Genomic DNA, 26,148 nt, shown 5'->3' with positions numbered 1-26,148 from the left:
TCTCCCTGTCCCCTATCTCCCTCTCCCTCTCGCCCTCTCCCCACCTCCTCCCCATAACTCTTCTTTGCACAGCCGCTACCACACTGAGTTCTCCCAATTATTTTTTCCAGACATATGTTCTCATATTCAACCAAGCTGCTGTGTGGATGATACCTCTTGTGGGAATTTTTTAATGGGCAGCCATTATACACTAGGCTTTCTTCCAGCTTACTACTGCTCTTCCTTGGCCCTAACTCTTGCTCTTGCCTGTCTTTCCCCTCCCCTGCTAGCCCTCCACTTTCAGTACCTGTTTTGATCCCTCCTGATATCAGTTCCCTAGAAAGTGTTCACCCTCTTTCTACTTTGTGAGTTATTTTTCATTAATTCATTTTGAGCTACCTGCTTGTTATTTATTTATTTGCCATCTTTTACTATTTAGATGTTTCTTTTTCAATATTGATTTGTTTTCTTTTTCAATTGTTCATTTGATTTTTTTTACTGGTTTGTAATTCTTTAAAAGACAAGTGCTTTGTACAGCATTGTCCTTGTCAGATTGGAGTTGAGTGATATTTCACATTTTTCTGGGATGGCCCTATTTGTTCAGTTTGGGGTATTCACACGTTAACTGTTTGCGGCATTAATGCGGTAAAAGTTATAATTTCAATTGTGTAGCTTTGCCCAATTGCTAAAATAGGTAATTTATATCACAAACTATGTCATGCAAGTGCCATGTAAGTTACTGATTGTGTTACATCAAGGTAACAGACACTTCCAGTTTAACAAGCCTGCATCACTCAGTTACATTCATATGACCAATTAACCTACCAACATTTTTGGAACGTGGGAGGAAACCGAAGAACCCACATGGTCACAGGAGGCTATATACACTCCTTCCAGACAGCAGTGTAATTGAATTCAGGTTGCTGGTGTTGTTAAAGCATTATGTTTACCTATATGTTAAGTGTTTCAATCTGTAGTTCTAACTTTCTTTGTATGACCATATGCTGCAGATTAAAATGTGGGCAGGTATTGGGTTATGTTTAACTGAAATATGCTTTTTACTGTACAACAGAGAAACAAAAGAGCATATTGTTAAATGCCAAAAGGACAAAAATTGTCTGACAGTAAATGAGCTTATAATTCCCTAGATTAAAATGCACTTTTAGGATCTTGCAATAATCGGTGAAATGTAGTCTGCATGATTGTACACTGTGTATGATCTGTAATCTCCAGAATGCTGAACTTGGCTGACCTTTTAGCATGAAGATGCTAATTTTGAAGAGCGGTGATTTATCAATGTACCATATGATGTACGATCGTTAATGTTTATAGTTACTATTGATTTTCATCAGATTCCAGGTGTCAGTTTCCATACTGCAGTGGAAAAATAATATTGAGAAATTAATATTTGTTGCATACTTGGTTTATTTTGCTACTGGTAGTAACATATGGGTAATGTTTGAGAGTTTTTTAATGCCCAAGAAGTAATTTCCAGCACCAATAGCAATTGTATTTTTCTTTAACTCTGGGTGTTTGTTTTATGTTGTGTTTTGCAGGTTCCTTGTTATAGCTGGGGGTGGTAGTAGGGGATAAGCTCTCACTACCTTTTAAATGCACCTGTTGGTGTGCATCTCAAATAGTCTCTGACAACCAAGTGCAGATCTTGGCCTTCATGTGTGGTTTAGCTACTATGCCAGGTGGAACCATTTCTCGCTTCAGGCAGATGATCTTGTCGGCTGTGGTTGGCAGCTCATCTAGCAGAAGGAAAACTCTGATCTCAAATCTTCACTGCTTTGCAGCTATACTCACAGGAGTAACTCTAAGGAAAGATCCAAAGCTAGAGTCCCAAAGGACGTCCTACATTGAGCTCAACATTGACGTTTTAGATCTTCAGAAACTCCTAAGAAAGTAAAGGTGCTGCTGTGCCTTCTTTATGATGTAGTTATGTCATTATATAATTTCATTCAGCCTTCCCACTGCCCACCAAGCAAGCAGTAGCTAAGCCCCAAAGAGACCATGATGCAGGTCCATCAAAACTTAGAGTCCATAGCCCAGCACTACGGCATGCCACAGGCTCTCTCTCACTCTCACTAACAAGTGAGAGAGAGGTATCATTCCTTCCACAACGAGAGGGGAAACCAACACCTCGCTGTTTCGATGTTACAGTCTGAAACGTTGCTTTTATTCCAAGTTTCTCTGACTTGAGATTTGGCAGCAAACTTCAGTTGGCAGCACTGTTGAGGAATCGAGTCTACAGAGCTGCGCCAGGCTGCACACTGCAGGTTCCAGGTGGCTCCTGGAGATATTGAAAGCTCTGGGAATGGGAATCTACTGCTGTGAAGAACTTCAGTTTGCGTATAGACTCCGACAGAACCTCAGCCACCTTGAAAAGGAAGAAGAGAGGAACTTGAGTAGTTTCCCAGATGAGCTCAAAGAGGTCACCCTCTGATGCCATCTTTCCCAGATAAATCAACCCTTGCTTTTTCAATCATTGCAAACTAACACCTTATTTTCAGTTGACTTTATCTTACCAAAATTCCTGAAAAAGTGGTAGTCTTTCAAACTCATTCTTAATTTGCTCCAGGCATTACTGTAGGTGCATTAGGTTCCTGTCCATAGCACAATGCTGAAATATTCAATGAAAGTCACTAATAGCGCTATGCAGGAATCACAAAGATAATGTAGTATCCATTCGGACCAGAGTGGACTATTATGCGAACTTTTATATATGCTTTCTGGAATTTATTGAATTTGAATTGATTGAAATTTTCAAAATATGAGGGGAACTGATCAGATCAATTGAGCACAATCATTTCTATGTGTAGGGGAATTTAGAATTAAAGAGCAGAGTCTAAATCCTGAGCCAGCCATGATAATGAAATACCTTTACATGCAGAAAGTGTTAGAAATTTATCAATCCATACCACCCATGTAGGTGCTGCTTCATAAATTATTAATTTAACATTTTGAACAGGCACATAATTGTTAACCATAGCTATTTTAGGGAATACAGGTAAAGAGATAAGTTTATGATGTTCAGAACCTTATGATAATTTGAAACTTAGAGGCAACCAGTATTCCTAATTTATGAATAAAGCTGAAAAAGGGACAATGAGGAGAGCATTCTGAAATTTGACGTTGACTGCTGATCTGAAAGTGTAATAATGCAAATATGTTGTGGCTGCATACCATGTACTTACTGCTATTCTCTTGTTAAATGTTGATCATAACTTGATAGTCCACTGCCAATGAAAGTCAAATAACTGAAGGTGGAAATTTGAAATAGGCACTGAATCTCTGGAAACACGGCAGTGTAGGAAGCATTTGGGAAAGAGAAATTGAGTCAACCTTATGGATTTATTCCTCCTTTGTCAGAAAGGAGGAGAAGAGAAAATATTAGATTTGTTAGTGAGAGGGTAAGAGAGAGGTGGATAGGACATTTAGAATATCTGTGATAGGGTGAGACCACTGTTGTACTGAAGATAGATTGTAGAAGTAATCCAATTGAGTGCTTAATAGGAGAAGAAAGAGAGAGGGGAAGAGGAAATTAACGAAGGACCGTAACAGTTGTGTGGTGCAGAGCTTGCTGGATAAACCCAGCAGGTGAAGCTTTGCTAATGGATAAAAATATCTGAACCAGTATCACAAGTAGATGGCTTATAACAAAAAAGGTTAGTCCTGAAAGTTACAACTTACCAAGATGGAAGATGAGATGAAAAAATGGACACAGTAAATCTAATCTCAACTCAAAATGCTGACATATTTGGTAGGCGAGGCCACATCTGTGGGAGAAGAGACAGAGCTAATATTTCTGGTTGAATGTTAGTTCTGACAAAATGACTTTCATTGAATTGTTAGATCAGATGTGGGCTGACCAGCCTTTCCAGCCTTTTCTTTGTTTACTATGGAAGATAAGGTGATGTCCTCGAGTTTTAATTGATGCTTGTTATAATATTGCAGAAAGCTCCAGGCAGATTGGAATGCGATGGAGAATTAAAATGGCAGCCACCAGGGAACTCTAATCTCCCCTACACACTGAATGTAGGTGGTACACAAAATGGTTATCTGATCTGTTTTGTTTCTTTAATGTAGGAGAGACCACTTTGTGAACACTGAATGCAGTACATTGGATTGGAATCTCTTCTTCACTTGGAAGGGCTGTTTAGTTCCCTGGATGGTGGGTAGGGAAGAAGTAGAAGACAGGTTTTGTAGTTTATAATGAAAAAATTGAAGTGGTTCATGGAGTCAGAGGAGCAGACCAGGGAATTGCAAAGAAAATGATCCCTTCAAAATAAGTGATTGTCTGGGAGATAATAGTTTGAAATTGATGTAATACAATGATTACACATCAACTGCCTTCTGCCAATGGCTTAAACAAGTCAAAAGGTTGGCAAAATGATTTTGCCACTGTGATGATGATGATAAATACTTTATTGATCCCAAAGGAATTTGCAGTGTCACAGTTGCATTACAAATGCAGAGATATAAATATTAGAAGAGAAGCAGAAAGAATAAAAAATAAGTTACCATAAACAGTTTAGTGGGGGGAGGGTGGGGGTCATCACTTTCCCTGCTATAGGTTAACTCATTATAGAGTACAGTGACTGAGGATAAGAATGATCTTATATGGTGCTCTTTGAAGTGGTGCAGTTGTCTTAGTCTATTACTAAAGGTGCTCCTCTGTTCATCCAAGGTGGCATGCAGAGGGTGAGACACATTATCCGGAATTGCCAGGATTTTCTGTAGGGTCCTTTGTTCTACCACAGCCTCCAGTGTGTCCAGTTGGACTCCTATAACAGAGCCAGCCTTTCTAATCAGTTTATAAAGTCCGTTAGCATCACCCATGTTGATGTCATTGCCCCAGCACACCACCACATAGAAGATTGTAATGGCGACAACAGACTGGTAGAACATGGTATACATTGTTAAAAATTGTGAGAGTGTGGAGTATTTCTGGAATGTAATTTTTTTGTGGTTTAAATAACGCTTGCAAACTCTTGGTTTATTATGTCGGTAAGATTTGTTACCGGCTCTGGGGATTTTATTATTCATTGTTTATTCCATTGCTGCTTCATGGAGAATTGCTGGTGGAGATGATGGTGGTGTATTCTATGGAGTTTGCACAAATTGTATAACTTAAAGCAATACTTAGAGCAATTAATTGCCTCCCCAGATTAATAAAGAAAAATATAGTGAAGACATCTTTGTGGCAGTGAGGTTGTAACAACTCTGACAAAGAAAAAGAAACTAATGAAAGATCATTGACCTTAAAAGCTTACTGTTCCATTGCTACCCGATGTATGTGCTTTTTTGCTTTGTGACAATTGACGGGGAGATATTTGGAAATGTAGGTTAATATTGCATGGTTATAATGACAGAAGAAATCTGTTTTTATCCCCTGGAGTTGCTGTGTATTTGGCTGCAATTCATGATATATGAGAGCCACTGAGAATTATTTGATATAACATTTTTTCTGTCCTGCGAGAAAGCATGAAGGCTCTACTCAGTTGAAGAAGTCTGATGTTGTAGATCATGTCCTGTTCCTTTGTGTGTATTACATTGAAATTCAAATAAATTAGCTATCATCTCATTATTTTTGATGGATTTTAATGTTAGAGTAATTATAATGTTGATGCTGTACCTGATTTTAAAAGGTACCAAGGAAACTCATCAGATAGTTATGGAAAAAGTACTAATCTGACACCTCATATTGTTACTGTTTTCTCTTCTATTTGAAACACTGTTCACTGATCCTATAAAATCATGAAATATGAGGCAAGTCTTGACCATTAAAGAAATTGTTGACTGAGTTGAGGAACATCTGAGTGATGTAAGTGGTGATTGGAAACATTTCCCTCATTTCACTGTATGCTTTCAGGTTGATGAAATTGTAGGTTTCCACAAATAAAATGAAGTGAGACATTTCATGTTTAATGAAACCCGTAGCACATTTTATTGAACTCTGAAACCTAAACACAAAAGCGTGTTAAAAATCTTTACATTACATCATCACGTCAGACCAGTCTCTTAAAGTGAAACCCCAACTCAAATGGCAGTAGTTGTGAATTATGTACATTTCTCCCAATTATGTTACCCTACACAGTGTCCCCCCCCCATCCTAGAATTCACTAAAACTGGCGCTGTCAGCCTGTCTGGAGCTCGGATGAGCCATCCGGCTGGAGTCTGTTGTTCCATGGATGGAGGAACAGCAAGTGCTTCTGGCTTATCCAGAGGTGCATTGACACGCTCAGGATCATGTTGTGTTGTGTCATGTTGTCACAGTGAAGTACTCCATATCTTGGTGGGCCGGTTTAAGGTGATCTACCAAAACATGTTCAAGTTTATCCCTCTTATCAATGATAAAAGTCTTTTCTCCTGGTTCTAAACCATGGAACATGCCATCGTAAGGGGGCCTAAGGGGTTGTTGGTGTGCTTTGTGGTGGATGAAAACAAACAAGGTGGAATGTAGATCAACAGGAACTCAAGAATACTATACACCATGATAGGTGAAAAGGAATTAAATTTACTGAGGAAGGGGAACGCTGTTGAGAGGCCGACCAGGTAGCTGTGGCATCAGAAATGAAATCATATATCAACTCTGCCTCAGATGACTTGCAGGTCCTCTTTTGGTACAGTTCTGAGTCCCAGCAGGATCCACAGGAGATGATTGTGCCAATGCTTGTCTGTCTGAGAAGCCCTCAGAGCAGTCTTTAAGGAGCAGTGAAACCGCTCACACAAGCCATTGCAGTGCAGGTGATACACCCTGGTGTGATGTAGCCTGAGGCCAGAGTTCTGGGCCATCACAGCACAGAGGTCTGAGCTGAATTGGTGACCATAGTCAGAGGAAATATCAGATGTAGTGCCAAACCAAGCAACCCAGGTGCTGATGAATGCCCGAACCACACTTGCGGCCGTCTTCAATGCTAGAGGGCTGACCTCTGGCCACCTAGTGCTACTGTCCACCATGGTAAGAAGGTGCATGAAACCGTGGGACCATATGGAGGGGTGAAGCCTAGGGACTATTTGATTGGCATACAATTCTGAGTTTTTCCATGTTGGCAATCTCAATCTTCTGTGTTGCCAGCTTATCTGGGTTCAGTCTATGCACGTTGGCAGTTGTGGGAATGTGATGCTCAACCCCATGCTTTGTGACTATTGTGGAAAATATGGGCTTGGTGAGGACAGGGAATTCGCTCAGCAGTCAAGTAAACTCACATGTGGTGTTGCATGCGCTTGACAGAGTTGTTGTGGGGAACTTCAGCCAAGATGGAATGGCGGAGCAGACTCGATGATCTGAATGGCCTAATTCTGCTTCCATGCCTTATAGTCTTACGGTCTTACTAGGTGAGCAGGGTAACAACCCAAAGTCCTTGACATTCACAAGCCGGCAGTTCAAGATGGACTAACAGTTCTTGGGGACACAGGAAATCTGAACCAGGCAGATGTATACATAGTCACTTTAGTCAGGACACGGTCCCATGTGTAACATCACCCACTGAAGCAGGGCGTCATCCTTCGTGTCTTGTAAATTTGGATCCTGCTTTCTTTGGTGGCTTCCAGCAAGGTTTCGTTGCTCTTTGCTTTAGAGCAAAGATGCACTCAGCCAGATGGTTTGAGATGTGTCTATTTTAATGCAAAGAGTATCGTAAACAAGGCAGATGAACTTAATGAATACTTTGCTTCAGTATTCATTACGGAAAAGAACCTTGGCAATTGTAGGGATGACTTGCAGCGGACTGAAAAGCTTGAGCATATAGATATTAAGGAAGAGGATGTGCTAGAGCTTTTGGAAAGCTTCTAGTTGGATAAGTCACCAGGAATGGACAGGGTTTACCCCAGGCTGCTGTGGGAAGTGAGGGAGGAGATTGTTGAGCCTCTGGCGATGATCTTTGCACCATCAATGAGGACAGGAGAGGTTCCGGAGGATTGGAGGGTTGTGGATGTTGTTCCCTTATTCAAGAAAGGGAGTAGAGATTGCCCAGGAAATTATAGACCAGTGAGTCTTACTTCGGTGGTTGGTAAGTTGATGTAGAAGATCCTGAGAGGCAGGATTTAGGAACATTTTAAGAGGCATAATATGATAAGGAATAGACAGCATGGCTTTGTGAAAGGTAGGTTGTGCCTTACAAGCCTGATTAATTTTTTTAGGATATGACTAAACACATTGATGAAGGTAGATCTGTAGATGTAGTGTATATGGATTTTAGCAAGACATTTGATAAGGAACCTCATGCAAGGCTTAGCATCCAGAACTGGCTTGCCCACGGAAGGCAAAGACTTGTTGTAGACAGGTCATATTCTGCTTGGAGGCCGGTGACAGTGGTGTGCCTCAGGTGGTGTGGGACCCCTACTCCTACTCTGCCAAAGGGTCTGTAATGTATTGTAGATTTCTAAGTTCTCAACAATAGGCGAAGCTGGCAGTACACTCACTTGAGCACCCATGTCACACAGGAAAAGTCGCCCTGGAAAGTTGTCTGTAATGAATAGTAGACAACCCTGGCAGCTGAAACCCATGGGTTCACAGACCTCTGATGCCCTGATGCGCTGGCACTGTCAAAGCTGCACGGTGGTTGGCGCTTTCCAGCATACCTACCAAAGCGAGCATGGTAAATGCACAAACCTGGCACCATCTGTTATGCAGCTGCGGGCATCCTTCTGTTGTGGGCCTTGCTGACCAGGCTTATCAAGATAGAGAAAGGAGGAGTAATGATGTACCATCGCCTAGCTGAGTGTAGACCATCAGTCATTTTAGCAAGCTCCCTATAGTCCATCGTGTGTGTAATAGCAAGGGTTACTCAAACTGGATCATGCATTTATTGCATAAACAGTTCTTTAAAAATACAGACAAGAATGGTGATTTCTCAGGAGAGACACCACGTGGTCCATTAGCATTATCGAGGCTGGGCAAGGAGAGCAACTGCGTGGTGCTTAGACTCCGATAGTCCAAAAGACTGTAAAAGGTGAGTTTTCAGTGATCGGTATTTATCGTGTTCAGGCAGTTGTTCAAGCAGACTCACCACTCTCACAGCCGTGGAATTGCTGAGCAATGCTTCCACACATTAAAATTTGGTGTTGTTGGAGGAGATTTCTTGCAGGGCAAACTGGGCCTCAGCTTGTACAACCCGAGTGACAGCATTTTGCTCCCAAAGATCTTGCAGTTTCAAAGCGACTGCATTGGCAGACATGATCCATGCCTCTGAAATCGTCTTAGACCATTGGGGTAACCGATGTAGGGTTTCCCAAATAAAATGAAGTGAGACATTTTATGTTTAATGAAACCCCAACTCAATAGTGGTGGTTGTGAATTATGTACGTATCTCCCAAATACATTACCCTAAGGTATTTGTTTACTAATTCTATCGAAGGGCACAGCCTGTAGCTTTCCATGTTATGGTATTTCCAGTATTCATCTACTCAAAAGTAGTATCTGCATTTATCATCCTCTTAGGGACTGTGTTCCAGATTTCAACCGTCCTCAAGATGACAACCTTTTTCTTAAGTCTCCTCTAAGTCTCCTACCCTATACTTTAAAGCTATGCTTCAGGTTGTAAACATCTCTGCTGAGGACATAAGACTTGCTGAATGTTTCCAGCATATTCTGCTTTCATGTGTTCTGGTTAGATGAAAGCAAGTATCCTGTGTGACACTTCATCTACTTCTGCTGTCTTCAAAGACTCCTTGGACTCTCTCTGTTCCATAGTACTTCATGGTGTCCTACCATACTGTGCATTGTGTGTGTGTGTGTTAGCCTCATTAGTTCTCACAAATGCATCACTCACATTTTACTTTTTAAATTTTTATTTGATGTTGGTCTGTCCATTTTACTATCTTGTTAATATTGCTGTAGAGCTGAACAGCATGACCAATTATATCAGCTGCAAACTTGCAAATTATATCACCTCTTTAATGTTTATAGCAAAGAGCCGGAATCCCACCACTGGTCCCTGCAAAAGCAGCTGGTCACAGGCAACTAATTTACAAAATCAATATTTAACCATCACCTTTTGATTCCTGTCATCAAGTCAGTCTTGGATCTAATTTTCCTTGAATTCCATTGTTTCTGATTATTGGATTACTTTTCCTTGTGGGATCTTCTCAGAGACTTCACTGAAACCCAGTCAGTGCAGTGTGGATATCCTATAGAACCATAGAACACTACGGCACAGTACAGGCCCTTCAGCCCTCCATGTTGTGCCGACCCATATAATCCTTAAAAAAAAGTACTAAACCCACACTACCCCATATCCCTCCATTTATCTTTCATCCATGTGCCTGTCCAAGAGGCTCTTAAGTACCTCTAATGTTTTAGCCTTCACCACCATCCCTGGCAAGTCATTCCAGGCACTCACAACCCTCTGTGTAAAAAAAACTTACCCCTGATGTCTCCCCTAAACTTCTCTCCCTTAATTTTGTACCTATACCCTCTGGTGTTTGCTATTGGTGCCCTGGGAAACAGGTACTGACTATCCACCCTATCTATGCCTCTCATAATCTTGTAGACCTCTATCAAGTCCCCTCTCATTCTTCTACGCTCCAAAGAGAAAAGTCCCAGCTCTGCTAACCTTGCTTCATATGACCTGACCTGTCAGCCTGTAACCCTTGACAAATGCAATGTTGCTGCTGGAACTTCGCCATGTATCAAAGTTTGTAAGTCTTATACACCCCATTTGCCCCTTCCCAAGAATCTACATATTCCAGTTCCATCTCTGACCTGTCATCGTTCAGCAATGCCATTACCCCTCTGATATTTGGACCTTTTGAGCACACAGAGGAGCGGAGTGACAGATGCACTGGCCTTATCTGAATCTTAAAGGCTCTGTAGGATCACCTTCATAGAACTTTTTGTTCTTTGTAACCCAACATTCCTTGTAACTTACAATTCTCCCAACAAAGTTGTATTTGAAAAGCATTCAAGGAAGAAAATGATATTTCAATGTTCTTAATCCATGTGTTTGATGTGTTCAGGCTCGCGATGGGATGAAGTGCATCTTGGATTCCTACGACAATGAGTTGGTTACCAATTATTCACCACAACTGAACCGGAGGGTTCGTGAAGCAGAGAACATGACCCAAGATCTGCAGGCACATATTTCAGAACTGGAGGCAAGTAATTACTAGCTTGAGCATTTTGGGTCAGACAATCATAGAAGTGACTGAGTTTCCGAACAGTAGGAACTCCAAGGAGTTTAGAATTCTCTTTCAGAATTTTCTTTAACTATGTCATAAATATTTAGAGTCATGAAGTGACAACAGGGAAGTGGACCTTTCATCGCACTATGTTTGCTGATTATGATTTACCCATTTATGCGAATCTTTCAATAATGTTATTCTTTCCATATTCAACCAACTACCCCTGCATTCTACCGTTCATGTAAATAGCCACTTTACCCCTGAGGAACCTCTGTTGGTCAAGGTTGAGCATGGAAGTTGCTTTGCAGCTGTCCATTTGATATGCAAGACAGGGAACTGAATCCAAAGGAATGGTGGAGGCCCAAACAGTTTGACACCAGTGGTATCACGAGTTGCCAGTCAGTATTGAACTCAATGTAGGACTGCCTTAGGGACTCCAGCTCTGAATTTTTCCTCGAGGTTTCTCCATGATTGGGTATAGCCACAAGGCAGTGGAGGTTTGAGATCAGAGTATTCCTGCTGGATGAGCTGGCATTCACAGCTAGCGAGCCACATTTGCCGGGTGACTGGGTTTAACATACTAGTAACCTGCCTTTTCCCCCTTCTTTTGTCGGTAGAAATGTTTCTACCGGGCCTAGTAGCTGAGCCACACATGAAGGCCAGGAGCTGGACTTGATTGTCAGAGGCAATTTGAGATGCATGCCATTAAGATCATTTAATAAGGTAGTGGGAGCTTATCCCACGCTACATCCCTCAGCTATAACAACCTTAAGGAACCAGTCATTTTACAGTGGCTAATTTAATCTATCAACCTGCAGCTCTTTTAGATAAGGGAGGAAACTGGAATCCCAAAAGAAAACCCACACAGTCATGGGAATAATATTCAAACTCCATCAAAGGGATCAGGATCGAACCTGGGTTGCTGAAGCTGTGGATCAGCAGATTTAGCTGTGCCATAGCACATCCTTCATCATTCGTAAGTGTAGGTTATAGAAAGTTTAGTTTATAATCATCAGAATATTGATGGTCAATATTTAGTGAGAACATCAGAAGAAACATCTTAGCTTATAGCCCGGTGAGAATGTGGAACTTAAAATGCCACATGGAATATTTGGAGTTAAGGATATAAAAGCATTTAGTGGGAGCCCATAAAAGGTGCATGAGGGAGAAAAGAACAGAAAGAAAAATTGATGAAATAAGATGCCAAGAGTGTGATATGAAGCAAAAACAGAGACATATGCTCATGAACTAAACTGTTTCTCTGCTTTAACTTTCTGATAAGAAATTGGGTTAACATGTAATTATATTTTTGTGCATAATGGCCTGTTTTCTGAAGGTTTGCTGTACATTTTGTGTAGGTAGAACCTTCAAAAGATTAATACCCCATAAGGTTTTTAATAAATTATTTTTGTCATGTTTGTAGTTATGAAACATGTTGAGAAATATTTCTTCATGTAGAGGGCAGTATACAATCAAACTGTTGAGAAGAAAGATCATGACTGTTTTGTATTTGGAAGGAAGTTAATTCAAGAAAGATAGCATCCAATCAGCTGAAAAGCTTTCTTTAGCTAAACCTATTTTGTAATTTAGAACAACCTGATTAGGGGAGGACTGTTTGTATACTTGCATAGAAATTACAATACAAAATTCAAGAAACTGCTGTAGTTAAGAGCTCCCAGTTCCTAAGAGTGAATATCACCAATAGCCTAGTCTGGACCAACTACGTTGAAACCACGGTGATGAAAGCTCACCAGTACCTCTACTTCCTCAGGAGGCAAGGAAATTTTGCATGCCACCATCAACCCTTACCAACTGTATTGGTACACTATGGAAAGCATACTGCATGGATGCCTAATGGCTTGTATGGCTACTGCCTCTCCCCATGACTACAAGAAGCTGCAGAAGTTTGTGGATGTAGGTCAGCACGTCATAGAAACCAGTCTCCCCTCCTTGAGTTCTGCCTATACTTCTTGCTGCTTCAATAAAGCAGCCAGCATAATTAAAGAGCCTTTAGTCGCAGACATGGTCTCTACTCCCCTTCCCATTGGGCAGTAGATACCAAAAGTAGATACCTGAAAGCATGTATTAACATGGTCAGGGGTGGCTTCTACCATACTGTTATAAGACTATTGAAATGTTTCCCCAGTTTCATAAGATGGCCTACTGACCACACGATCTATTTCGGTATGATCTTGCATCTTATTGAGAATAGGTTGAATAATCTTGGCCTTTTCTCCTTGGAGTGACAGAGGATGAGAGGTGATCTGATAGAGATGTAAAAGATAAGATTAGGGGCATTGATTGTGTGGATAGCCAGAGGTTTTTTCCCAGGGCTGAAATGGCTAACACAAGGAGACATAGTTTTAAGGTGCTTGGAAGTAGGCACAGATGGGATGTCAAGGGTATGTTTTTCACACAGGGAGTGGTGGATGCATGGAATGCATTGCTGGCAATGGTGGTAGAGGCGGGAGATACATTAGGGTCTTTTAAAAGGCTCTTGGAGAGGTACGTAGAGCTTAGAAGAACAGAGGGCTATGTGGTAGGGTAATTCTAGGCAGTTTCTAGAGTTGATTACATGGACAGCACAACATTGTAGGCCGAAGGACGTGTAATGTATTATAGATTTCTATGTTCTATGTTTTCCTTGTACAATTTCCATGCACACAATCAATCTGTACGAACACTTATGTAGACAAGCTTTTCACTGTACCTGGACAATAATAAACAAATTACAATAATCTTTCAAATCTAGATCAGAAATTTACTATGTATTTTAGCATATTCAAAATTTGCATGATTTCTGTGATCATTTGTGGTATTTGTATTGAGTTCTGGAATCATATTTAAATCATGCTAGTAATATTCCCTCCTAGCCACTGAACAAATCTGAGGGAACTTGCAAAAAACATACACAACTAGGAATTTTAAAAGATGGTATTACTTTGGAATAAATTGAATATGCTGTTGATAATACAGATTTTAAAAATACATAATAGAATTGCTTAATCAGGGGAGTGGAATTCTTTTTTGTTAAGATTTTCCACTGGATTTGCTTTGTTTAGGAATTATGACAGTAATCAGAGCTTTGAATCTGCTACAAACACGAGAAAATCTGCTGATAGTGGAAATCCACACAAAGTGCTGTAGGAACTCAGCAGAACAGGCAGCATCTATGGAAAAGAATATAGTTGACATTTCAGGCCGAGTCCCTTTATCAGGACGCTATCTAGCATTTGGATCTGCTAGAATGTTTGTCATTTTAACTGAGCTATCTGTAAAAGCAAATGAGCTTTGTAGATCTCTTTGCAGTGGTCTCTGCAATTATGTTTATGCATGTAGTACATACAGCAAAAATATCAAATGATGAAGGGGGAGGGTACATATTAAATCATTTGATTATAATCTTGAGAATACAAGCAGGTGAGAAAATTTATGAACTTTCTGTACTTTGAAGTAGAACTTTGTTTTATGTATTGCAGAGCAGATTTAAAGTTGCTATAATTGTTCCAGTTCCCAAGATCACTAGACTTAATAATTATAACCCAGTTCTCAGACTTCAGTAGCTATGAAAACTCTTGAACGTCTGATGTTGACCTACTTTGTCCACTACTAATCTGTCTTGGCCTGCTACAGTTTAAAGCAAACTGCTCGCTGAGGATGCAGTTAACTTATATCTTCATATATTCTTGAACATTTGGACTCTTCCAACATCTATGTAAGGATCTTGTTTGTGGACTTCAGCTCTGCCTTCAATACTATTGTTCTGGAGTTGCTGCACAACAAGCTGTCAGGAATACAACCTTTCTGACAGGATGGAAGTTGTATGTAAGGCTGGGCACATACTTGTTCGATCCATTGTCTATAAACAGAGGCTTTCTCTAGGGCTGTGTTCTTTCATCCTTCCCGTTCTCACTTTATACAAATGATGTACCTCCACAATCAAATCCATTCAAATCTTAAAGTTTGCAGATGATGCAATTGTAATTGGTCTCATTTCTAATAATGATGTGACCTGCTATTCAAGAGAGGTAGACTGTCTTGCAGCTTGGAGTGCTTGTAACGGCTTGGAGCTTAATGCTATCCAGACAGTGGAAATGAGTACAGTTGGCCCTCCTTGTGCGCGGATTCTACCAACTGTGGATGGGGAAAACCCGGAAGTTCTCTCTCCAGCACTCATTGTTTGAGCATTGTTCGCCTCGCGTCTCATTCGGTCACTATTTTGTTTCTGTGAAAAAATGGCTCCTAAAAAGCAATTAAGTGGTCAAAGCAATTCCTCAAAGTCTAAGAGAGAGTGTAAAGTGCTATCTCTTGCTGAGAAAATAGAAATCTTAGATCTTTTGAAAAGTGGCATGTCACTTGCCGAAGTGGTCCTCAGCCCTCAACCTCCACAGATCCTGACTTTAGTGTTATTGAGCCTCCTCCAAAGCATCCTTATTCCCTAAACAATACAGTGAAACAACTACTTATATAGCATTTCCATTGTATTAGGTATTATAAGTACTGTAATCTAGAGATGATTAAAGGTATTACTCGTTGTTTGAGCATTGTTCGCCTTGCGTCTCGTTCGTTTGCTACTTGTCTTGTGAGCAAGAGGAAGGAATTTAAAGCTAGTAAGGGATGGCTGGCTGGCTAGCTATGTAAAGCGCTACAACCTTAAGAACTTAAAGATCACGGGAGAATTGCGATTGGCTGATGCCAAAGCAGCATCAGCGTTCCCAGAAGAGCTACGATGGTTGTGTCTGTACTGAACATGTACAGACTTTTTTTTTCTTGTCATTATTCCCTAAACAATGCAGTATAACAACTATTTACATAGCATTTACATTGTATTAGGTATTATAAGTAATCTAGTGATGATTTAAAGTATGCGGGAGTATGTGTGTAGGTTATATGCAAATGCTATGCCATTTTATATAAGGGACTTGAGCATCTGCATTTTTTGGTATCTGTGGGGGGTTCCCAGTACCAATCCCCGCGGATAAGGAGGGCTGACTGTATTGACTTCCACTGTCAACCCCCTACCTGTCTCTTTCTACACCTTCATAGATGATTTAACATCTCAGGGCATATCCTGATGAATTTTTACTCGGCTATTATTAAGAGTGTTGTGACCACCTCTGTCATTGTTTGGTTTCCCACTGCCTGCTCCCTCTCTAAGTCCAGGTTACAGTGAGTGGTTCACTCAGCAGAAGATCATTGGCTATCAGTTACCGACCCTAGAGCGAAGAAAAGAGCTAAAAAAAATTACTGCTGACTCCACCTACCCTAGCAGTCACCTATTCACCAAATTGCTATTAGGGAGACTCTGCAAATCCATCACCATCATCTGTGAAGCTGCTTTCCTACTTCTCAACAAAACTCACTCAGGTATAATACCCTAACTGCCCTTGCACAACATTCTTTCCTGCTCTCCTTGTTTTGTTGATAATTATTGAGTCTGTTCATATGTTCACATTTATTTAAATTTGAATATTAACCTTTGTGCTAATTGTTGATTGCTCATAGCTGTTTGCACTATTGTCTTGTTGGTTGCTATTGTGTTGTCTATTATGATATTGTCCTGTGTTTTATGGTGGGCACCCAACCATAATCAATTTTGGTATGTTTCACATACTGGCAAGAAACTGATTCTGATTCCAGTTACTTGGCACAGATACCTAATTAATATACCATAGTGGGCTCCATTTCATTCATCAAACATTAGACAAGTTCAGATCAAAACTTTTTGTCAATTAGTAATGTTCTTTAGTGTATCCACTATCTCATCACCCCACCTCCTCATTGAAATAAAATGGACAACCTCGTCATTAGATTTGTGTCTGTGCCATGAGACTATCTGCCAACTGAATCAATTGTGAAAATTTATGTCAAATATTATCCTTCAATTTTCTGCTTTCGATTCTAGAATGATCTCCTGGCTTCATAATTTTTCCCTCTTTTTAAACTGGTATTTCAAACCAACCAGATATTTATTTAGATCACAGTTTACATCTGTAGATCTCAATCTGTAATATTGAAATTAGTATTATACTTCAGCTTCTTAATGGGAATATTGATTTTTCCTTCTGTTTCTCCCACCCAGTGTTATTTAACTGTAGGCTTTCTATAAAAGGCAAGATATTGTTATACTGTTGCAGTCACATTCCTCATGAATTTTAATGTGCCATTCTGTGCATCAAGTGGCTGCAGATGTTATACCCCATTTGGATTGGATTTAGAACCTGTGTTATGTAGGTTTCACTGTTGCTTTAGAGATTACTTCTTTATTCTGGATGATAGTTTGATTCCAGGCATTCCACCAGACTTGCTTGTTGTGCTCTGTGAGGTATTGGGCATGAGTTGTGAGAGTTGTGAGAGAACAGGCAGTGTGCTAAGAGATCTGTTAAATCTCAAAAGGTGGGAAGGTCTGGGTTATAATTCATCCAAATAACCTGTTCATTTTGTTTGAACATCACTTCCTGTACGTAAACTGTATTTTATATCACTTCTGTACGGATTAATTCGGATTTCAACTTGAAGCACAAGTTGCAGAAAGACATCCATATCCATCCCCTATTTATTTAACATGGAAAAGCAAAACCTTTTAACAAGTATTTCTCATTTAAAAACCCTGAAAAAAAGCTCTGGCTCAGGTGATTTTTGAGTAAGTGTTTAACTACCTGCCTAGGTTTTTCATAAGCATACGGTGAGGGCAGTAGATATAATTGTAGTTTATAGTTCTTTAGAAATTATATATTATGTTGTACTGCTGCTGCAAAACAACATATTTCATGACATCTGTCAGTAGTATTAAACCTGATTCTGATTCTAACTTTGCCATTTATGCCCAAATCTGTATTAAAAACCATTCTCTCAGTGATATAGGTTTGTGAAATGATTCTTAGTCTGTCACAAGGAGGTATGCACCAGTGGCCTGATTTCATTTTCCTGTGTACTTTTGCTCTCAGCTAGATTGGTAGCAAGCAAATTTCAGAATAGGCAGAAACAGCATCATACCAGAAAATGATTATTCAAATAAGCTATGAAGCACCTTGTCTGCAAATTCTGGGCCTGTATTGAGCATTAAATGTAATTGATCTGAAATGTTAACTAGAGCTACCCATGCCCTCCACCCCCCCCCCTTTCTCTCTCTCTCTCTCTCTCTCTCTCACACACACACACACACACACACACACACACACACACACACACACACATACACACACACACACACACACACACACACACACACACACACACACACACACACACACACACACACACACACAATTAGAGCTCCCTTGTATGTTGAGTGCTTCTAGTTTTCATTTTATTCAACTACAAGGAATTTTACTGATATTAAGCTGCTGAAACTTAATTGTGTCTGACGAGTAGAGTTCTAGAGAGGTCCGTAATTTGAGCTTATGACCTCTATTATCTAAAAAGGACTATTAGTGTTATGCTTTATCAACTTCAAAATTCTGTACATACAGTGCATTTGAGGTTAGAAATTGTTTCCACAGCTGGAGGCTGAACATTACTTCCAATTAACTGATTTGAGTGCACACATGGCTCTGTTAAGTCATAAATCACGTCAGCTCAGATGCAGTGCAATTTTCACATTAACCTTCTCACCAGCCAAGATGTATTATAGCTGAATGAATCCTTGCACAAGCTGAGATAAGGCAGGCTTTGATGATTGTTAATGTACTGTAGATACAGAAATATGTTTCAATTCGGCATTCAAAATGAAGCTCAACACTATTTCAACAAGCAATTTCATTGCTGTTTATCAGATGACTTTATTTTGTCATTTATTTTTTTCACTTCATCTGAAGGCTGGTACTATAAGCTGCCCACCTGAGTGAGTTTCTTGCCTAAATAGTTGTTCCTCACGTTTGTGTCTGTTCCACATGTATGTGTCCCAACAGTGACAGTTGATAAATTTATTCAGCTGTGGGATACCTCACAGCTGAGCCAATGCTTATCACTCCCAACATCAGAATTTTCAGAGGGAATGTTGGAATGGCATACTGGTTACACTATTGCCCAAATGATGCAAAGCCTGGACATAGCAGTTCAATAGGAGTATGCCATTTCTCCCTTCAATTCCGCTCCACCATTCAATAGAGCTGATCCTTTCCCTGAATACTAAATTCTTACTGTCTTCTTATATTCTTTGAGGCTAAAATTCCATCAAATTCATTCTTAAATGTATTCAGAAACTTCATCTCCATCATCTTCAGTGGTAGTGAATTCCACAGGTTCACCATCCCTAAATTAAAAAAAAATTCTACACATTCCATTCTTACATATTTGCACTATTTTCATCCCAAGACCCAATTCTAAACACCTCATCCCAGAACATCTTCCTTACATCCAGTTTATTTAGATCTAATAGAAATTTTATATATCATTAATTTCAAAGATGAAGTGCAGAGTTCAGATTTTGGGATTAGTCTGGAGAATTGCAGCTCATCCAAAAACAACAGGATTATTTTAAAGGCTATACTCTCCAATACAATATCCCAGAAGGGATAAACCTCACTTGCACCATCACTGAATACTTCCCACAACCTGTGGAATCATTTTCAAGGACTCTTCATCTCATGTTCTCAATATTTATTGATTGCTTATTTATTTATCTATGTATTTAGTTAGTTATTGTTATTATTTCAGGTTTTCATGCACATTTGTATTTACACGATTTATTGTCTTTTGCACACTGATTGTCCACCCTGTTGGTGCAGTCTTTCATTGATTCTATTATAGTTATTGCATTTATTAAGTATGACCACTAGAAAATGAATCTCAGGGTTATATATGGTGACATGTATGTACCTTGATGTAAATTTACTTTGAACTTCAATTTGTAAATTCTCTTCTTGTTCACTCATGTTCTTCTGGGAAAGAAATCTGCTCCTCTTCATAATTTGGTATATATTTGCTTTTTTTTCCTCTAAAATGGCTTAGCAAGCCATTCAATTAAAATGTATTAAGTCCAGTAAGAATCATTGCACTGAATTTAAACACAAGAGAGGTACTCTCTTCCAATTGACCTCAAATAGACTACCTCAGGAATATCTAGGGATTAATGTTTCAGTTGGGAGAATTGCTGTACAATCATGAACAACAAAACTAAATAGTATAGTACTCACATTATCGTACTTTTTCAGCTGATGTTCCATAGTACTTCAGTAAAATCCCTGAGCAGATCCTGTCCTATTGACTTGAAGTGTCAATTATCCCTGTACCACCACAAGTAATGCTTGACCTGTTGAGTTCCTCCAGCTATTTGGCTTTAGCATCCTCCATACTTGTAGACATTTCTGACTATGACAGTACTCTGAGGAGTAACCAATCTCTTAGGAGATCCTTGACCAGACAAAGTTCCATTTTCATTTGAAGGTCATTCTCTGCTGTCTAATCATCAACTGCTTTCATTCTTAAATACAATTGATTCAGAATAGATTTACCAGCCTAAAAATGAGCATACATGAAGACCATCATTATTTGTATTCCACCACAATTTGTAATCTCTTGGCTCAAAATTTTGCTCATTATATCATTATCTTCATGCCGGGGGCCACCTCTGGTTCGACATGGAGTGTTAGGAGTGTCATTCTGTTCAAGGATTCTTACCATCTAGTTCATGCCCTTTTCTTGTGGTTACCATCATGCAGGATGTACAGAAACCTGAAGTGTCATACCACATGGTTCAATAACAGCTACTTTTCTACACATCAGGTGTACAATCCAAATTCTACCTCAGTAACGGAACACTACAGACCACCTCTTGCACTACCAAGTATGGTCTGAATATGTTTATTTTGCAGTAGTGTCTTGTTCTGCTTCCTTCTTATTTCCTTCACTGTCTTGTATAATTTATGTTCTGTATGTTCTATGTGCCTGTGCTACTGCTGCAAGCAAGTTTTTTGTTGTACCCTTTGCCAGTACAACAGTAAACTCAAGTTGAGTATGACAGTAAACTCAACTTGACATGATTTGAAGATGGCATACTAGCAGCAGTACTAAATAAAAGTAAAAATGATGTGCCAAGTTGCCTAGGTGGCAATATGTTAAACAGGAAAAGCCATGTTCGGTTGTTAAGAGAAAAATCCTAAATGAAGGGAGCAGATTGAAGTTCTGCTTTTCTGCCACATCCAGTTGTGTGGTGGTGAAAGATAAACATTTAACAGAACATCTCCATATTCAACGATGGTAGAGCCCACCACATGTGTGATCTAACTCAATTTCATCCTGAGTATTTGTCCATTGTAGAAATCATCATATTTGATTGACTCCTTGTGATGTTGTGAAGCAGCTAAAGGTGCTAGATATGGCAAAAATTATGATATCAAACAAAGACCTGGTTATAATGCTGGTGGTGTGGAAAATTGCTCAAATGATCACTGCATACAGAGAATGGGACAAATCTGGCTGAGTGTGACCCCATCAGTCAACACAATCTTCAACAGTGTTGGAAGATGTCATTGAAAGTGCTGTAAAGTACACTTAGTGTCTGTCTCTATTTAGACAGATGACCTGAGAAGGTGGAGTTGCTGGCCTTAATGAGCATTAAAGAATCTTGGGGGTTGATGGTGTGTAACAACTTCTTCTTCATCTTCTATCAGTAAGTCAGAAGTTGTAATCTTTGCACAATTTTCGACTCAGCTTGCAGTCATATAGAAAATGAGGTGGACCATATCTTTCACCCAGATAAATTTTGAGAATGGATTTATTATCCAATCTAGAATTTGGATCGAGAGAAGATCCTGAAATCTCTCTGATACGTCTTTATGCGGCTCACCCAGGTGGGCAGAGTATACTTGAAGATCGTCATCTGGTATTCTTTCTCTTTCAACTCATACAGGCTCAGAAATTGGTAAAGGTCGCGACATCCAATGTTGCTTTTAAATAATAATTTGGGCGTAAATCTGAAGACAACTGATTTGACTTTGATAAGATGCACTTAATTTCCTTGCAATTGAAAATTGATTTCATCAAACTTTGCAAATAATTGTGAAAAATTAAGCAATGTCATGCCTAATGTTCTTAAGTTGATTACTGAATGAGGCATTCAAGTCTTCAAAGAATTTTATCATAGTTTCATAAAGCACGTAAAAGCATCTCAGACAGTTTCCTTTTGAGAGTTTTGTGTGCAACAGCAAGTGTTCAAGCTGTTGATCAGTCTCAATACAGAGACTTTGAAATAGTTGAGAATTGAGAGCATTGGACTTCATTGTACTGAGTTCTGTAATAACAGTATTTAACAGTTTGTGCGGCTGATTACTTAGGTTTTTTGTGATATGATGTTATCCGTGAATTACACAGTGAATGGTAAATATTTGAGGTATAACTGTTTTCAAGAAATTAATAGCCCCATGGTGGTGTCCTGTCATTGATAGTGCCCCATTTATTGCACAAGCAAGAATGTCTTTCTGTGACGAAGGGTCTCGGCCCGAAACGTCGACAATGCTTCTTGTTATAGACTCTGCCTGGCCTGCTGTGTTCCACCAGCACTTTGTGTGTGTTGTTTGAATTTCCGGCATCTGTAGATTTCCTCATGTTGGCTCTTCAACCACACTTTCACCTTTTGTGAAATGAACATAACCAAGAAGCAAAGATTAATTGCATGGCAAAATTGACCTATCCAACTGCAGAACAAATTCTGTTGCTCTAAGTATGTTGCATAATGTGTCTTCCACATTTTAGTGATCTGTCTTTGTTGTTGCTGAGCAGAATTTCTTCTTATTTGGTCTGGTGACTTATGCAAAACTATACTCAGAACCTCCGTTACTACTGGCAGAATCAGTTCTTCTCCAATTACACGGGGCTTTCCAGATTCAGCAATGAGTGATGAAGTGTTGTATGAAGCATGCAAAGCATCACTATTTTGCTGTGAAGTGCAGGCGACTATGTTTAAAAGTATTTTTCTGTTTCTGTAAGTTTCCAAGAAGTGACTGTAAATAAGACAAGTTTTTATTTGGTTTATCAGAGTGTATTCAGAATCAGAATCAGGTTTATTATCAACGGCATGTGTTGTGAAATTTGTTAACTTAGCAGCAGCAGTTCAGTGCAATGCATAATAAAAAAGAAAAAGTAAAATAATAATAATAATAAATAAGTAAATCAGTTTACAGTATATGTATATTGAATAGATAAAAATCACACAAAAAAACTGAAATATTGTATATTAAAAAAGTGAGGTAGTGTTCACGGGTTCAATATCCATTTAGGAAACGAATGGCAGAGGGGAAGAAAGTGTCTCTGAATCGCTGAGTGTGTGCCTTCAGGCTTCTGTACCTCCTACCTAATGGTAACAGTGAGAAAAGGGCATGCCTTGGGTGTTGGAGGTCCTTGATAATCGACACTTCTTTTCTAAGACTCCGCTCCGTGAAGATGTCCTGGGTACTTTGTAGGCTAGTATCCAAGATGGAGCTGACTAAATCTACAACCCTGTACAGCTTCATTCGGTCCTGTGCAGTAGCCTCCCTGTAGCAGACAGTGATGCAGCTTGTCAGAATGCTCCCCATGGTACATCTGTAGAAGTTTTTGAGTGTATTTGTTGACATACCAAATCTCTTCAAACTCAAACTCCTAATAAAGTCTTGCCTTCTTTATAACTGCATTGATATGTTGGGACCAGGTTAGATCCTCAGAGATCTTGACACCCAGGAACTTGAAACTTGAAACTGATCATTCTCTCCACTTCTGATCCCTCTACGATGTTACTTTCTCTTACCCTTCCTGAAGTCCACAATCAGCTCTTTTGTCTTACTGATGTTGAGTGCAAGGTTGTTGCTGTGACACCACTCCGCTAGTTGGCATATCTCACTTGTCTCCATCTGAGATTCTACCATCAATGGTAGAATCTCTTGAAATGTTCAAGGAACCTGGATGTTTTCATTGCCTTGTTTGAAAAACACGTTTTCATACAAGTATGTTAACTGCTGCTGGTTGCTTAGTGCTGGTATAAATCCATATTTCAGATATCCCGCACTATACTGTCTGCACTTTTTTGTTTGGTCTGCCTCTGCCATTTTTATTATGGATTATGACCATCATCTATTGTTGAAGTTCAACCTCAAGCTCTATGATCAATAAAGGGGAAAGGTATAACATCACAGTTACTCAGACAAAGCCTGACTCTAAGTTGGGCTGTAGGCTAGAAAAATGCAATCAAGAGTATTGAAAAGGGCAGATCTGAACTTTATCCCATTGAGCGGCAAATCCTAATTCACAAGAATTGTGTCACTACATGATAGGAGTATGACACCATACTAGTTGACACTGTACTAGTTAACACTGTACTACAGTAGGGAATGGCAATAATGTGTGGGCTGGGCCTGAAAATAACACTATTTCTTCAGTCCAGATTTCTGATGATATGCTAAAAACAGAAGTATCTTATTGCTTTTCAAGGAGAATAATGTGCTTCAAGCAAAGTCTAAGAGAACAGTGGGTTAGCAATAGATGAGGTGATTACATGATCATTGTAATCAATTATGAGGCACTGACGATCAGATATTTATAATAAGTAATTCATTTCTTAAATTAAGCTTATAATCCCTCAGCTTCCCTTCTTGCTGCCGAGTGCTTTGGAAGCATCATACTATTTATTTGTGGTTAGCAGGGCAAGAATGGGTGTGATGTCAAAATGAGGACTCTGTAATAGTTGCACTGATTACTGCATGAGATGGCCTAACTAAGAATTTTGGCAGTGACACATCTCCTCATGAAGTAGGTATCATCTATGTTTCTGCATGAGAGCTCAACTCCCTTTTTATGTAACAAAGTAGGATTTTTGATTTGTTTTAGTCAACATGCATAGAATTCTTTATGACACATTACTGATAAAACTTTTTTCCCCAATTTTAAATTATATTAATTATTAATTATTATTGGTATTTTTGGTGAAGATAGTTTATCCAGTTAGATATCATAACTAACCAAAGATGCTTATTTGCCTTTACACTTGAAGAGATTAAAATACAAAAGTTAATAATTTTGTATTGATTGCTTGACATTACATGGTATAGGCATCTTTAATTGTCTTTAATTATTCTTGATGTATGGTGAAGAGTCATACAGAGAAAATATTCCTGCAGTGTTGTGTGGTATGGAATTCCTGGTATGATATAGGTGCAAACACATGTTTTGAAGTCATTATGGTACATGACTTGACTTTAAAATATATCTTCAAATCCATGCACTTGGTACTTTTCCCTTTCTAGGTCTGATGGGAGTGTTGGGGAAGCCGGTGAGTGAGTCTGTCCTCACTCTGGCCAGCCAGTTTTCAGGAGAGGCCTTATCCTGAGTCTGAACTAAACTGATCTCCCATCAGAAGACTGCAGATGGGACTATCCTAGAAGAAATAGTGTTGTATAAAGCACAGATAACCAGTGAATGTAGGGCAGTGAAAGAACTACCACTTTTTGAAGGCTTTTTCTCCATCTGGTTCTCAGTCACTTTCTTTTTTTTTGTAATTACCAAGGGTAAATCATGCTTGACTAATCTGTTGGAGTTTTTCGAGGATGTAACCAGGAAGTTAGACGGGGGAGATCCAGTGGATGTAGTGTACCTCGATTTTCAGAAGGCATTTGATAAGGTCCCACATAGGAGATTGGTGGATAAAATCAGAGCTCATGGCATTGGGGGGAAGATATTGACATGGATAGAAAACTGGTTGGCAGATAGAAAGCAAAGGGTAACGGTGAATGGGTGTTTCTCAGAATGGCAGGTGGTGACTAGTGGGGTGCCACAGGGCTCGATATTGGGACCACAGCTGTTTACGATTTAGGTGAAGGCATTGAGAATAACATCAACAAGTTTGCTGATGATACTAAGCTGGGTGGCAGTGTGACATGTGATGAGGATGTTAGGAGAATTCAGGGTGGCTTGGATAGGCTGAGTGAGTGGGCAGATACTTGGCAGATGACGTTTAATGTGAATAAGTGTGAGGTTATCCACTTTGGGAGTAAGAACAGGAAGGCAGATTATTATCTGAACAGTGTAGAGTTAGGTAAGGGAGAAATACAAAGAGATCTAGGAGTCCTT

General features: G+C 39.5%; 1 protein-coding gene across 4 annotated transcripts in view; it reads left to right on the top strand.

The window, feature by feature from the left end:
- Positions 1 to 26,148, top strand: part of mad1l1 (mitotic arrest deficient 1 like 1) — a 1,014,619-nt gene that overhangs the window by 289,981 nt on the left and 698,490 nt on the right. For all 4 annotated transcript variants that reach the window (XM_073061007.1, XM_073061009.1, XM_073061006.1 and 1 more), the window contains exon 12: positions 10,945 to 11,082. In XM_073061007.1, coding sequence (XP_072917108.1) covers positions 10,945 to 11,082 — 138 coding nt within the window. The remainder of the gene's footprint in view (positions 1 to 10,944; positions 11,083 to 26,148) is intronic.

This window comes from Hemitrygon akajei, chromosome 11 (genome assembly GCF_048418815.1).
Source record: "Hemitrygon akajei chromosome 11, sHemAka1.3, whole genome shotgun sequence".
NCBI classification, from domain to species: Eukaryota; Metazoa; Chordata; class Chondrichthyes; order Myliobatiformes; family Dasyatidae; genus Hemitrygon; species Hemitrygon akajei.
The sequence above is the reverse complement of the archived record's forward strand: the minus strand, read 5'-3'. Positions and strand labels throughout refer to the sequence as shown.